At 45.4% G+C, this 12405-nt stretch overlaps 1 protein-coding gene across 4 annotated transcripts in view; it reads left to right on the top strand.

Moving 5' to 3' along the window:
• GTF2E1 (general transcription factor IIE subunit 1) overlaps positions 1-11503 on the top strand; it is a 51207-nt gene extending 39704 nt beyond the window's left edge. For all 4 annotated transcript variants that reach the window (XM_034074457.1, XM_031043625.2, XM_005143027.3 and 1 more), the window contains 3 exons: positions 2156-2357; positions 6947-7194; positions 10796-11503. In XM_034074457.1, the coding sequence (XP_033930348.1) occupies positions 2156-2357; positions 6947-7194; positions 10796-11226 (881 nt within the window). In that variant the 3' untranslated portion in view covers positions 11227-11503. The remainder of the gene's footprint in view (positions 1-2155; positions 2358-6946; positions 7195-10795) is intronic.
• Positions 11504-12405: the final 902 nt, after the last annotated feature.

The raw sequence follows: 12405 nt of genomic DNA, 5'->3' as shown, positions 1-12405 counted from the left end.
TTTCACTCATTCCTAGATTCTTTATATAATTCATCTAGTAACTTCTTTTGCTTATGAAGAACCCTGGTGGAAGTTGCAGCTATCTAAGATAGCTTTAGGAGTTCTGTTCCATTAGAGCTGTATTTACTTTCTGATTCTGTGGTACTCTGAATTGGAGCTATTCTCCCTATGATCTCAGTCTTCTGCAAATACTCATGGGGTTCACAGATGGAAGCGTGAAAAGTCTGAGCTGCCTTGGGAACATGTAACAGGACTTTTGGGGGGGTGTAAAAAGGGGGAAGTTTCCCTCATTAACCTGTGTTTGTTCATTTAGTCCATTATGGGAACTGGGATGTGCTAAATGTTTTCATTGGATTCAACTTGTTTGCCAGTGTCATGCTGATAACCTCAGAGGTGGGCTAAGGAGACCAAGCTTCAGCTGCAGTTTTCACTGGTCTAACAGCCAGTCTGACAGGTTTTGAATCAGTAGGGGCAGCTTTTACAGCCTGACAATATAAGCAGAGTGTTTCATGCTTGGATGAGAGAGAAGAGCACTTTATCCACTTATCCTGTACTTTGCATACTGCTGCTGTTGGGTGCTTAGCTTTTACATGTGGATAAAACAAACTTGCTAAAGAGAGCTTGCTGCAGGAAATGTGTACATATTACAGAGAGAGCACAGATACAACACACTTGCATTAATGTATGAATAACACTGAGCAAAAGCTACTTCAGATGGTGCTGATAGAAAACCGCATCTCTACAGACTGTGGTGAGAGGCAACAGATCTACCTCTCGTCATAAGCAGTACTTCTCTGTGTTTTCCAGGAGGCATTGTCTAACCCTCACGGCCATCAGTGGTTAGATCTGGTTTTATTGCTGTATTACAGGCAGAGGAGGAGGTACCCTGAAAAATTAAGTGTCAAGACTAGCAAACCAGTAAAACACTGCACAAGAAGGCCTGGCTTGCCAGCCTGTCTCATTACATCATACCCTGTGTACCCTGGGCAAACCCCAGTCTTTGGCTGTGTTTCTACATGGCATTGGTGATACAGCAGGCTTCAATACTGAGACTTACTGTGATTTCTAGACATAAGCTTAACATTTCCCTGATACGGCCTATCCTCAAGCTCCCTGTTGGTATAGATTTCTTCATTGGGGTATTGAGAGATGATGCTAAATGTGCATAGGTGTCACAGAACGGGTAAATAAAAATATCACACATGAGCAAGAGAAATGGAAGAAGCCTGTGATCATTGCTCTGGATGTAAGTGTTCTGAGGAGGCAATGTTACCTTCTCAGTCCAGCATTTGCAAGGATAAGTCATTACACTGTGCTTCTCCCTTCACAGTGGGCCATATGGTAAGGTCCTACTGTGCATGGTCTGCCTCAAGGGTCCTACTCACAGATGGAGCGATGAAACTGAAAAGCTACTCTTGTAACTTCATTGCCACAGAACCATTTAAGTTACCTTTATGTTTGACCTGTTTTTATGGATCCTGATGAGGTCTGTAAACCAATCTTGACTGCCATTCACACAGTTCTTATCTTGCCATTCTTAATTTCAGTAAGTTAGTATGGGGGTGAGGTGGGATAAGTTTTTGCCTTTGCTGCGCTGCATTAATGACTATTTTGCATGTTTTAGCCCTCAAGCAGAAGGAGAAGCCATCTTTTTGCATTAGTTGCAGAGTGAAAATGGTTATACTAGCAGTTACTGCAGGCTGTTTGGTGCAGTTTGAAACTACACCCTATTTCATTGTGAAATTAGCCTGTTCTTGGGGCCTGGGAGATACCAGTGCAAGCACCTGAACCAGACAATATTTGAACTCCTAAGAGTGTATCATATAGCTTTTTATCACAGCCCAGTCATAGCTATCATTTAGAATGTGCGTCAAGAAACAGGGATTGAGATTAGGAGATGTCTCAGTAGAGGTACTGCAGCACATCTGGACTTTCCAGAGCACAAAACTGTACCCACCTGGGTATTGGTGAATGGCATCAAAATGCTTGCTTTGTCACCTGCTTAAGTAATAACCAGGTACACTGTGTGTAGGGAAAGATTGTCAGGGGGAAAAGCTATTTAGCAAGGGAACAGCAAAACCCTGCTGTTCTAAAGTCTGTATAGAGCCAGACCTGCTGCTTTCCTTCCAGTGCTTAGCAACTTCTTTCGTTTTAGGAACTTTCCGATGTACTTTCTGCGAGACCGAAGTGGAAGAAGATGAGTCGGCAATGCCTAAAAAGGATGCAAGGACACTGGTGGCAAGATTCAATGAGCAGATTGAGCCCATTTATGCTCTGCTTCGTGAGACAGAAGATGTTAATTTAGCCTATGAAATCCTGGAGCCAGAACCCACAGAGATCCCTGCCCTGAAGCAGAGGTAGGAACACACCTGGTCTTCTCTCATTGTGCTGTTTCCTTGTAGTGCATTTGTCTGCCCTGTGAGGCTTTCCCAAACCTTGCGCAGCCTCTGCCTGCGTTGAAGACTTACTTGTTCAGCACCAACTATGCAAGTAACTGACAGATTCCCCAAAGAATGTGTGATTTATAAGGAGAAAAAGGGCCATAATAATTTTTTACTAGAGAGGGCTAAGGACTGTTCCTCTGGTCAGGTTGTTTTTTGTGGGGTGCAGTACTCAAAAGACCTGCCGTTTGCTGTGCTGCAATTGGTATGTACACTAAACCCTTGCCCAGTACTTAAGAAAAGGAAATTGCACCCATTTGGCAAAGCTCTGAAAGTGCCATCTGCACTCTCTTCTTTCTCTCAAACCCTTACCTTTCATCTGTTCCTTCCGCTTCTACCCAGCTTCTGAAACTAAATTATCTGCATTCTATACTTCGCGTTTCGAATACGCATATACCAACATTCTAGTTCAAAGACATTGCTTGTAACAAGGGTGTTTTTTATTTCTGACTTTCTCCTTTTTATTATATGCCTCTTATTTTTTGGGAGGAGGCCATGTTATAGTTAAAAACTCTTTTAAATGTTCCTACCCATGGGGAATGACTCTTTCAGAACATTCCTAGCTGTACAAAAACAGATGATGTTTAAATAATGCAGCAAGATGTGGGGAGCTGTCAATTTTGTCAGCTGTGGTGAAATGTGATGCACTTCTCTGTGTTTAAGAAAGAAATTAATTTAACACGTGGCGGGGGAAGGGAAGTACCACGAGGGAAGCATTCCTTGAGGTGCCTTGAGGTGCTTGGCATTAATGGGAGAGCAAGCAGTATGCTCTTTTCTCTCAGGTTAACCGTGAGAGATAATGTTCCTCAGATATTCATGCTAGACAGCTTTTAATTAATATAGAAACAAACTTTATGTCTCTCCATAGTCTTCCTCTAGCCATGAAGGTGATTAATTTTCCTCATCATATTGATAGAAAAACAGAAGCAATATAGAGAGGAAGAGGTTTTTCCAAGGTCATTCAACATGTCTTTGGTGATGTAGGGAGTCTTGGAAGCCATTATGCCCAAGCTGAATCACTAAACTTTGCTTTCAAAACCCTTTTCCGTAGTTTAAATAGTAGAACTGGGATAACCAAAAGGAAAATGATTTCTCAGTCTTTCCCTTCCATGCACAGGAAATTAGCACAGCAGAAGCCTGGTGCAGTCCCATGATTAAATAGCAGCACCCACTAACTTGACTCTTAGATGCTTTAAAAACATTGTAAAAGATTAATTACTCTGTGCAAAGCATGACAAAATATATAGGCAGCTTTTTAAATGCTTACTTGAACACAACTTGCTTCAGCACATACAATGATTCAATTATTTATCAACACTTATTAATTCAAAGCAGCTAATTGCATGAAAACACTGCTGTGAGCTTTTTATTTGGGGAGGGGTTATTTATTCTCTGTTTTTATGGAGTCTTGAGTGTCTGAAATCATTCCCAAACCTGACATCCGGTGATGCTGAAACAAACAGAAAAGGTCACGGAGTGCCTGCCTCTCCTCTTTGCACTGAGGCAGGCACCTTCATGTGCTTTCAGAAGAGTTACAGCCCTAAGCGACCATGCTGACGTTGTGTAACTGTCATTCACCTGCTGTGGGAAACTGGGCAGGTCGTCATTTAAATCTTCATAAGAGGCCATTAATTTTCTTAATCTTGACAGAGCATGACTTAACCCCACAGCCTTTGAAATAAACCTGCTTAACCTAAGCCCTTTGCTGTGGTTTTCTAAGATAGATGGATTCTAATAACCCTTCCATTTTCTTATGTCAAAATAGCATGACTTTATATAACAAAAATCTTCACAGAATTGATTTGCTGTGGTCATGCTATCAAGGGCCATGGGTTCTTTGTCGTGAAGTTGAAGCCCTTAAGAGCAGCAAAGTGAAAAGGCACAAAAGGAGTTATCCCTGTTATGCAAGACCTTTTCTTAATAGTCTGGGCAGGACTAAGATGAACATTTCAAGTTGTTTCCCAGCTGCAGAGTGTGGTTTCTGTGGGCCATACCTCAGCTATACCAGGGATTATTTGTGTTGCCTTTAAAGGCAGCTAAACACTGATGAAGGGATTCCCATCAGGGTAAAACAACCAGAGGGTAACAAATGAGCTGCGTCTGGGCCATGGAGCTGCCCCAGTTCCTGATTGCAGGATGGCCATGTAAAGTCTAGAATTAGGTGAGAAAAAGCAGATCTTGGATCTGAGAGAGAGATTTAAGAGTGCACTCCCTTCATCTGCTCTGTGCAGCCTGCAGGGCAGCTGGCCTTTTTCTGGTGCCCAATGCACAGTGTTTAAGTCTATACTTTGGAACAGGGTTGCTGAACAGTCAGATCTGTCCTTCTGGTAAGGAATATTCCCCCAGTCGTGTAGTCTTGAGGTGCTGCACACTCCAACCAACAGTGTCTCTGAAGATGCAAAAGTGAAGTGAAGTGCAAAGCTCAGTGGGATCTGAAAGTAGACAGAACATGTCAAGATGGTTCCACCTAAGTGTGGGACATTGAAGTAGATGGCTTCAAGTAATTAGTAATGTAGGTGTCTCTTAAAGTTATTACTTTCACTTCTGAAATGTTCCTGACTTCATGTTTTGCTGCTAAATGATACCGCATAGGAAAAAAAGTCCATTTCAGGCACGCTCACAGGGGCCTCAGTGCACAGGTATCATCAGGCAGCTCCTGGCACTACTGAGCATTTAGCTGTCACGCTGCAGCCGTGGGGAGAGAGAGCCTGGGAGACAGTTGCATTGTGTATCTTATGAGGAAAGTGGATTACATAAAATTGTCAGGGAGATGCTAGTGAGAGATATCTATTGTGTGGGAAGCAGAGTGGTGCTTTTCACAGAACACATGCCTGTCTTGGAGAGCTGAAAGGTACCAACACTTGAAATAATGCCCTGGGAAGAAGGTCTCTATGTGGCTCCTTAGGTTATGTAAGCAATACATGCGTGTGAGACTTCTGCCCCGAAATCTGAGGCGGCTGTGAAGCTCTCCTAGCAGGGATGGCTGCAGGAGAGAGCTGGCTACTGTGTGGGCACATGCTAACATGGGTGCCGTGGAGTATTTGCTAACAAACCCCAGCAAGCTCACTACTGGGAGGCTGTGAGTAGCCCTCAATCCAAACTATGGCTGAACACACCAGTATTGTTTTCTGGGGAAGAGAAATCACCACCTGCCTGCATATTTTCGCCTACCAATTCATCAGAATTAGCCCAGCAAGCAGTGGTGAAGTCCTTGTTGCATTTAAAATATTGCATATCAAGTCTTCTCCAACTGCAACCTTATTTAAGCTTCTCGGTTGGAGGAAAGGTTGTTGAGTAGGTAGCAGGGACGGAACCATGCTCACTGATGAGAGCTGTCTGCTCAGCTGGCAGCAGAGCAGGGATGCTGTGAGTATCCTTGGTAGATTTGCTTTGGACAAAAGGAGTCCAGGCAGGGCTGTTAGCTGTGAAAAGCCATAGGCACCTCTGGCAATCAGATGACTGAAATGATATGGTTGAGGGTGGGTGCAGTCTGCAGAGAGGAGCAAGTTTCCACTCAGCTACTTTCCCTTATCAATGCACACATAACAGCACAAGCCAGCCAGTGCCTGTGCTCCTTTGCCATCACTGTGCAGAAAGTACTCCACCTGACGTCCTCTTTCCATCAGATCCAAGCAGGAATGTTTCTTTCCTCTATCAGTCTCTTGAGCTAGAAGGGACCCTAGAGGAAAATGTGCTGGCTGCAGCTCCTCTCAGAAAACAGAGGAGGCCTAGGCTTTGACTGCATACCCTTTGCATCAGTGATTGCCTTTCTGTCTCCAGCTTTTCCACAATGAAGATAGCTCTGTCTTGCCTCCTCCCATACACCATCACCACAAAAAGCCCTTTGCCTAGTCCTCTAGTTTGAGGGTGCCCTCATCTTTCTTCTCTGCCTGGACGGTCCTTCCAGAGCAGTGTCTGTGGATAGTACAGATCTGCTCTGTAATGTGGGAGATGTGGCTTATCATGTGCATTGTTGCTCACAATTCAAAAAAGGTTTGATCTGTGTTTTTCATGGTGGGTTAACTGCTTCATGAGTCCTGTGGTTAATAATGGTTCTCAGGGCTAAGCATGCTGGCTCTCTGGGCTCTGACTTGTTTAAACTTTAGTGCTTTTTTTATATGGTATATTGCTATTGCGTGAAGGCCAAAAAGTGACTTTTCCAAATCTCACATTACTGTTCGACAGTGTTCTGCTGCTGTGACTTTATTTCAGGGCAGTCTGGGATTTTGTATTAATTTTTAAATGAGTATATCAGCAGCTTTAGTGAAGTCTCTTCAGTGTGTGTAGTGGAAGTTGTCATGGCCTTATGGAGAGTGTCCCATTTGAGATCCCCAGGTTCCCCAAACCAGCAAGCTGGTATAGAAATTCCTGGCACCACGTGTTAGAAATGACAATGCAAATTGTTGGTGCAGACTATGGGAGATAACTGATCATAGTATTAAGTGTTGCAATGCTCACCGAGGGGGGCCTTGTTCTGAATGCTCTGTTTTTATCTCTTTATATAGCAAGGAGCGTGCAGCTGGTCCTGGTTCAGGGACAGCAGCTGGTCTTGCAGCTGGACAGCATCGGGAAGCATGGGCGACAAAAGGACCATCATATGAGGACTTGTATACCCAGAATGTTGTCATCAACATGGAGGACCAGGAAGATATCAGTCGGTCTGCAGGTGAAGGAAGACCAGCCAGAGAAAGGCCAATCTGGCTGCGGGAGAGCACAGTGCAGGGGGCTTATGACCCTGATGAAAGCAAAGATGGTAAGGAAATTCACAGAGCAGAAGTACTGTTTTGCTTACAGGATGCTTTTAGAGTGCTGTCAAAACCATGTTCCCCTGTGTGTGTAGAACTGCTGCTCCCAACTGCTCCACATTTTGTCTGCTCCCCTTTGCTATGCCAAGCACCTGTGTGTAGGGAGACATAAAAAATCCTGATTTATTAGATCCAGGATGGAAATCAGTGTCAGTAAAGCTGAGCTGTCCAAAAAAAATGGTTCCTGGGCTTCAAAAATGTTAATTATCTGTTAATGTCTTCCATGATGAAACCTCATTGCTTCTGTGTGAAGGTCTTCATCTGAAAGGCTGCCTCTTTATTAGGTCACTGCTCAGAAATAACATTTAGTAACATTCAGTGACTCTGAAGCCTACCAAAGCTACCAGCAGTGGGTTTGTGCTGCCAGCCTTCTTCTTGCCAGTTGGTTTTCAAAATGTGTTTTGTATAGAATCATAGAATAGTTAGGGTTGGAAAGGACCTTAACATCATCCAGTTCCAACCCCCCTGCCATGGGCAGGGACACCTCACACTATGAAGAGTATGTCAGAAATACAGCTTCTGGAAGTACAGTAGGAAGGTCTGTCAGCATGGCAGGTGAGTCTGTATTGCTTTCTGTTTGTTTCTTCGTTATCTTTGCTTTTATTCTCATTCATGTTGGGCTCATATTGTCCATAGACCATAGTCAAGATCCTGTAGCCATCAACTAGGAACATTCCGCTTTGGTAAGTGTGCTATTTAAGCTTACCACTAAAACCAGGAAACGGAGACCTTGTATGATTTTTACAAGAATGAATCAGTAGCTGCAATATTCCAAGTCATTTCAGCATTACAGACCAAAAATGTTTGTGCTTTGGAAGGGAAGATGGCAAATGCAACTGCATGTGTGTGCATGAGACCTCAGAAACAGCAGTGCTCCGAGGAGAAGTGAAGTCTACAGATCTAGAGGAAGTGAAGAACACGGATGTGAAATAATGCTCAGGAAGATATCAGATGATCTTGTTCACATGTAATGCCTTGGATCCCAAAAGCATACGGATCCCAAAACATTTTCCAAATAAAGAAAGTGAGGTGATTGGAACAACCTTTTCCCTGCAGTCTGTAGCAGATGTTGTTGTTACTCATCAGCCATTGGTGAATTCTCACCCCATTTTTCTGCTGAGACATGCAAGTCACCAATTCACCTGTAGTGTTAAACTGGCTTCTTGACATGACTTCTGGTGTACACAGCATAGATGTTTCTCAGATAACAGCTGAGTGACATGGAGGGGGAGTATATCTTCTTTCAGCATGGTGGCATCACTGCTTAACCTCCACCACTACCGGAGACTGAAGAGGGCACTTTTGGAAATAGCCTGAAATTGCTACTGCAACACATTTCTGTAACTCTTGGATGACATAAACAGGGAGACATGGAAACCTGGGACCATTGACAGACAAGATTCAGTGCTTGGATCTGGAAGGAGCAGTTCTTGCAAGAGACAGCCCCACTCCTGAGTCACGAAGTCAGACTTTGTGGAGCTGCCCCAGGCTGTTGTCACTTCACAGTTCTCAATGTGATGAGCTATGATGTAATTTCACAGAGATGCTGTCCAATAGCCTCTTCTGCTCTGCAGTCAGTAGTGAGCTGAGCACAAGGCTGCCAGCACAACACCTTTATTCTTGCTTCCTATGAAGAATTTTGCCAGTAATACTAGTAGGATGTAGCCATCACCTATTGCTACAACTTTATTTACCAGTGAAAACATCCTTGTCTCTGAACTGGAAGGGCATGGATTTGACAGATGGATCACTTAGTGGATAAAGAATTGGCTGTATGGTCACACTCAAAGAGTTGTGGTCAGCAGCTCAAGGTCCAAGTGGAGACAGGTAATGAATGGTATCTCCTCAGGGGTGTCAGTGTTGGAGACTGCTCCTCTTCAACATCTTTGTCAGGGACATGGACACTGGGATTGATGCACCCTCAGCAAGTTTGCCTGATGACACCAACTGCTGGAGGGAAGGAATGCCATCCAGAGGGACCTTGACACATTTGTGAAGTGGCCAGTGCCAAACTCATGGAGTTGAACCATGCCAAGTGCAAGATCCTGTTCCTGGGTTGGAGCAATCCCAGGCACAGCTACAGGTTGGGCAGAGAAGAGATTCACAGCAGCCCTGAAAAGAACGACTTGGGGGTGTTGGTCGAGGAAATGAACATGAGCAGCTTCAGTGTGCACTCACAGCCCAGAAAGCAACTGTATCCTGGGCTGCATCAAAAGGAGCTTTACCAGAAGGTTGAGGGAGGAGATTTTCCCCCTCAACTCCTCTCAGGAAACCCCACCTGGAGCACTGTGTGCAGTTCTGGTGTCTTCAACACAACAGGGATGTTGGAGTAAGTCCAGAGTCGTAGGCAGAAGCTCTTCCCTGTGAGGATGCTGAGGCACTGGCACAGGGTGCCCAGAGAAGATGTGGCTGCCCCATCCCTGGCAGTGTTCAAGGCCAGGTTGGACACAGGGGCTTGGAGCAAGCTGCTCTAGTGTGAGGTGTCCCTGCCCACAGTGGGGTTGGAACTGGATGAGCTTTAAGGCCCTTTCCATTATGTGATTCTATAAAACATAAGTTCAGTGAAGTTAGTGGTGTGCATTTTTCTGGCAGGACCTTCATGGTTTCAGCACCACATCCATGCAGGTGGTGCCCAAGCTTTTCTCTGCTATAGAGTCAAATCTGCATTGGTTATGGGTTTTTTTTCAGTACAGAATGAAAAAATGCTGTGAAACAGGTAAACTAAGGAAGTCTTTCATTTAGCAGCTAAAAGCCAAGGGAATTCGTGGTCACTCCTTTCCTGTGCCTTACCAGAACATGGTTTCTTTGAATGTCTCTTTGGACATGGTTTCCATGTACCCTGTGTCTGCCTGGATTCATCAGCTTCTCCACCTTAACCCTTATAGATGGGGAGCTCAGCAGGGCAGGGCCTGGTTTTGGATCTGTATTTATGGTCTCTGCTGGCAGCACCCTGTGATTTTGGTCATCACAGCAAGTCCTTCAGGCTCTGGTCATACAACCTGGAAACAAAGGAACAAGAAAGAGCTTGTGCTTGTTCACCTTTGAAACAGCACTGAGATGCTTGTTGTATCTCTGGCAAGCATCATCATTAGGTGCTCCAAATGATCCAGACATCTGGAAGCCTGGATTTAGAACCCAAAGACTGCTTTCTGCTCCACAATAAGGAAAGTGCATCAGCCCAGCTGAGGGGCATCAGAGTCGAACACCTCAGGAATGGGGTTGGATGGGGGGATATCTTTTCCAGGTGCCTGCCTGTCGCATGTTTGTTGCTTTCCCTTGCCATGTGCTCCTGGCCAAGGCTCCCAGTTGGGAGCCACAGTGACTCCAGGCCTCCCAGCTCCTAGGAAATGTCAATACTTGCTCTGCTGTTATGAGAGAAAGAATATATCTCTTTTCTTTTAAAGGGGCAGAGGAGCTGGCACAGGAAAAAGATGTGATCTTGGTCGAAGTGTGCTCAGTGGTATCAATTCACACAGGTCCAGAAAGCCTTCAGGTCCGTGTGCCAGAATCTCAGTGAGGAAGCAATCATTCCTTTGTGTCTCTTTGCAGGGAGCAGGGATCTGGATGCCTTCCAGGAGCGTGAGGAGGGCCGGGCAGCTCTGGATGATAATGAGGAGGTGATGCGTGCCCTGCTCATCCACGAGAAGAAGACACCTTCTGCTTCAGCAGTCACTGTTGGAGGTGGTGCTCCTCTCGCCGGTCCCAATGCTAGTGACTCTGAGAGTGAGACAAGTGAGTCGGAGGAGGAATCCCCTCCTCGCCCTCCCACAACTGCCACCTCAACGTACGGGCTGGAGGATGAGGATGAGGATGAAGAGTTCGAGGTGGTGGCAGAAGACCCCACTGTGACGGTGGCTGGGCGCCCACACTCGTACAGCCAAGTGAGCCAGCGCCCCGAGCTGGTGGCCCAGATGACACCAGAAGAAAAGGAGGTTTACATAGCCATGGGGCAGCGCATGTTTGAGGACATGTTTGATTAACTGTTGTCCCACCAGGTGGTTTTCAACAAGTGACTTTTTAAGCCAGAAACTCCCTAGATAACACAGTTTGTCATATTGGGGATGTTTGCTTACCGTTTTGAGTCAGTTGAATCAAGAGATTTTAGTCTGCAGAATCAAAGTGTAGGTTTTTTAAAGCTGAAGTGAAGAAATACTGGGTTTTATCACAAGAGCACTGATACTGCATCTGTATCCAGAATAATCATCTATGAAGTAGTGTTTTTACTTAATAAACACATTCAGTTTGGTTTGTACAGCAGTTGTAATCTTTGTTATTCAGCAAGGCATGTCCTGCAATGTGAGGGAATCAGTGTGGTGGTGCCTTCTGTTCCCTCACCCATCACAGGCATGACTCAGGGAGGTTAGGATACATGAGCAGGAGGCTGTCACTGTTTCCTGCCCTCTCTAACAGCTTCTGGCTCTCAGCAAGGATGGCTGCTCTGCTCTGTTCAGCTAGTTGGGGCTGTTGTTGAAGGACTGGCACTGCCCTGTCATTACAAGCACTGCTTAGATCCACAGCAGCACATACAGTCACTAGTGCCTCTTTGTTTTCTGCAGCCTGAAGCAGGGCTGTGCACATGTGCCAGGAGAGGAAGAGTGGCCACTGCTGCAGGCAATGCCAGATCAGTGCTAATGCAAAGGGATAAAGCCATCAATTCCAAGGAAGGTCCCAGCCATTTCCTCTGGCTGCTGGACCACATGTGCTGCATTAAGGCTAACCTAATAACACCAGGAGTGTGGCTGAGCACTGAAGCCTTCCTGGGTGAATGTTCTAACTCCATTCAAACCAGTCTCTGTGTCTGCTTTCAGCCTAAAGTGTGTTTTATCTGATGCATGCCCTTGAGGCCAGGGCACTGCAGCTCAGGCTGGAAATCAAAACACATTTCTTAAGCTGTCCATACTCTCTTCCCAAACGTTAGAGGTGCCTCTCCCAGCTGGGTGAAAGCTGCCTTTGTCCCTGCTCCTATTGTGGGTCAGGGAAACCACAGCAGTGATGACCTCCCTGGCCCTAGCACAGAGCACTCCAGAGCAGATCCCTGAAGCTGATGTTGATGGGAAGATGACTGTCAGTGCTGGAGACCAGGAATTATTTAATCCTTTCTACTAAGCTCCCAAAACCTGATCTCCTCCATCCAGCTCTTCCTGTGCTGCTGCCTCTTT

Source organism: Melopsittacus undulatus, chromosome 2 (assembly GCF_012275295.1).
Source record: "Melopsittacus undulatus isolate bMelUnd1 chromosome 2, bMelUnd1.mat.Z, whole genome shotgun sequence".
In the NCBI taxonomy this organism is placed as follows: Eukaryota; Metazoa; Chordata; class Aves; order Psittaciformes; family Psittaculidae; genus Melopsittacus; species Melopsittacus undulatus.
The sequence above is the reverse complement of the archived record's forward strand: the minus strand, read 5'-3'. Positions and strand labels throughout refer to the sequence as shown.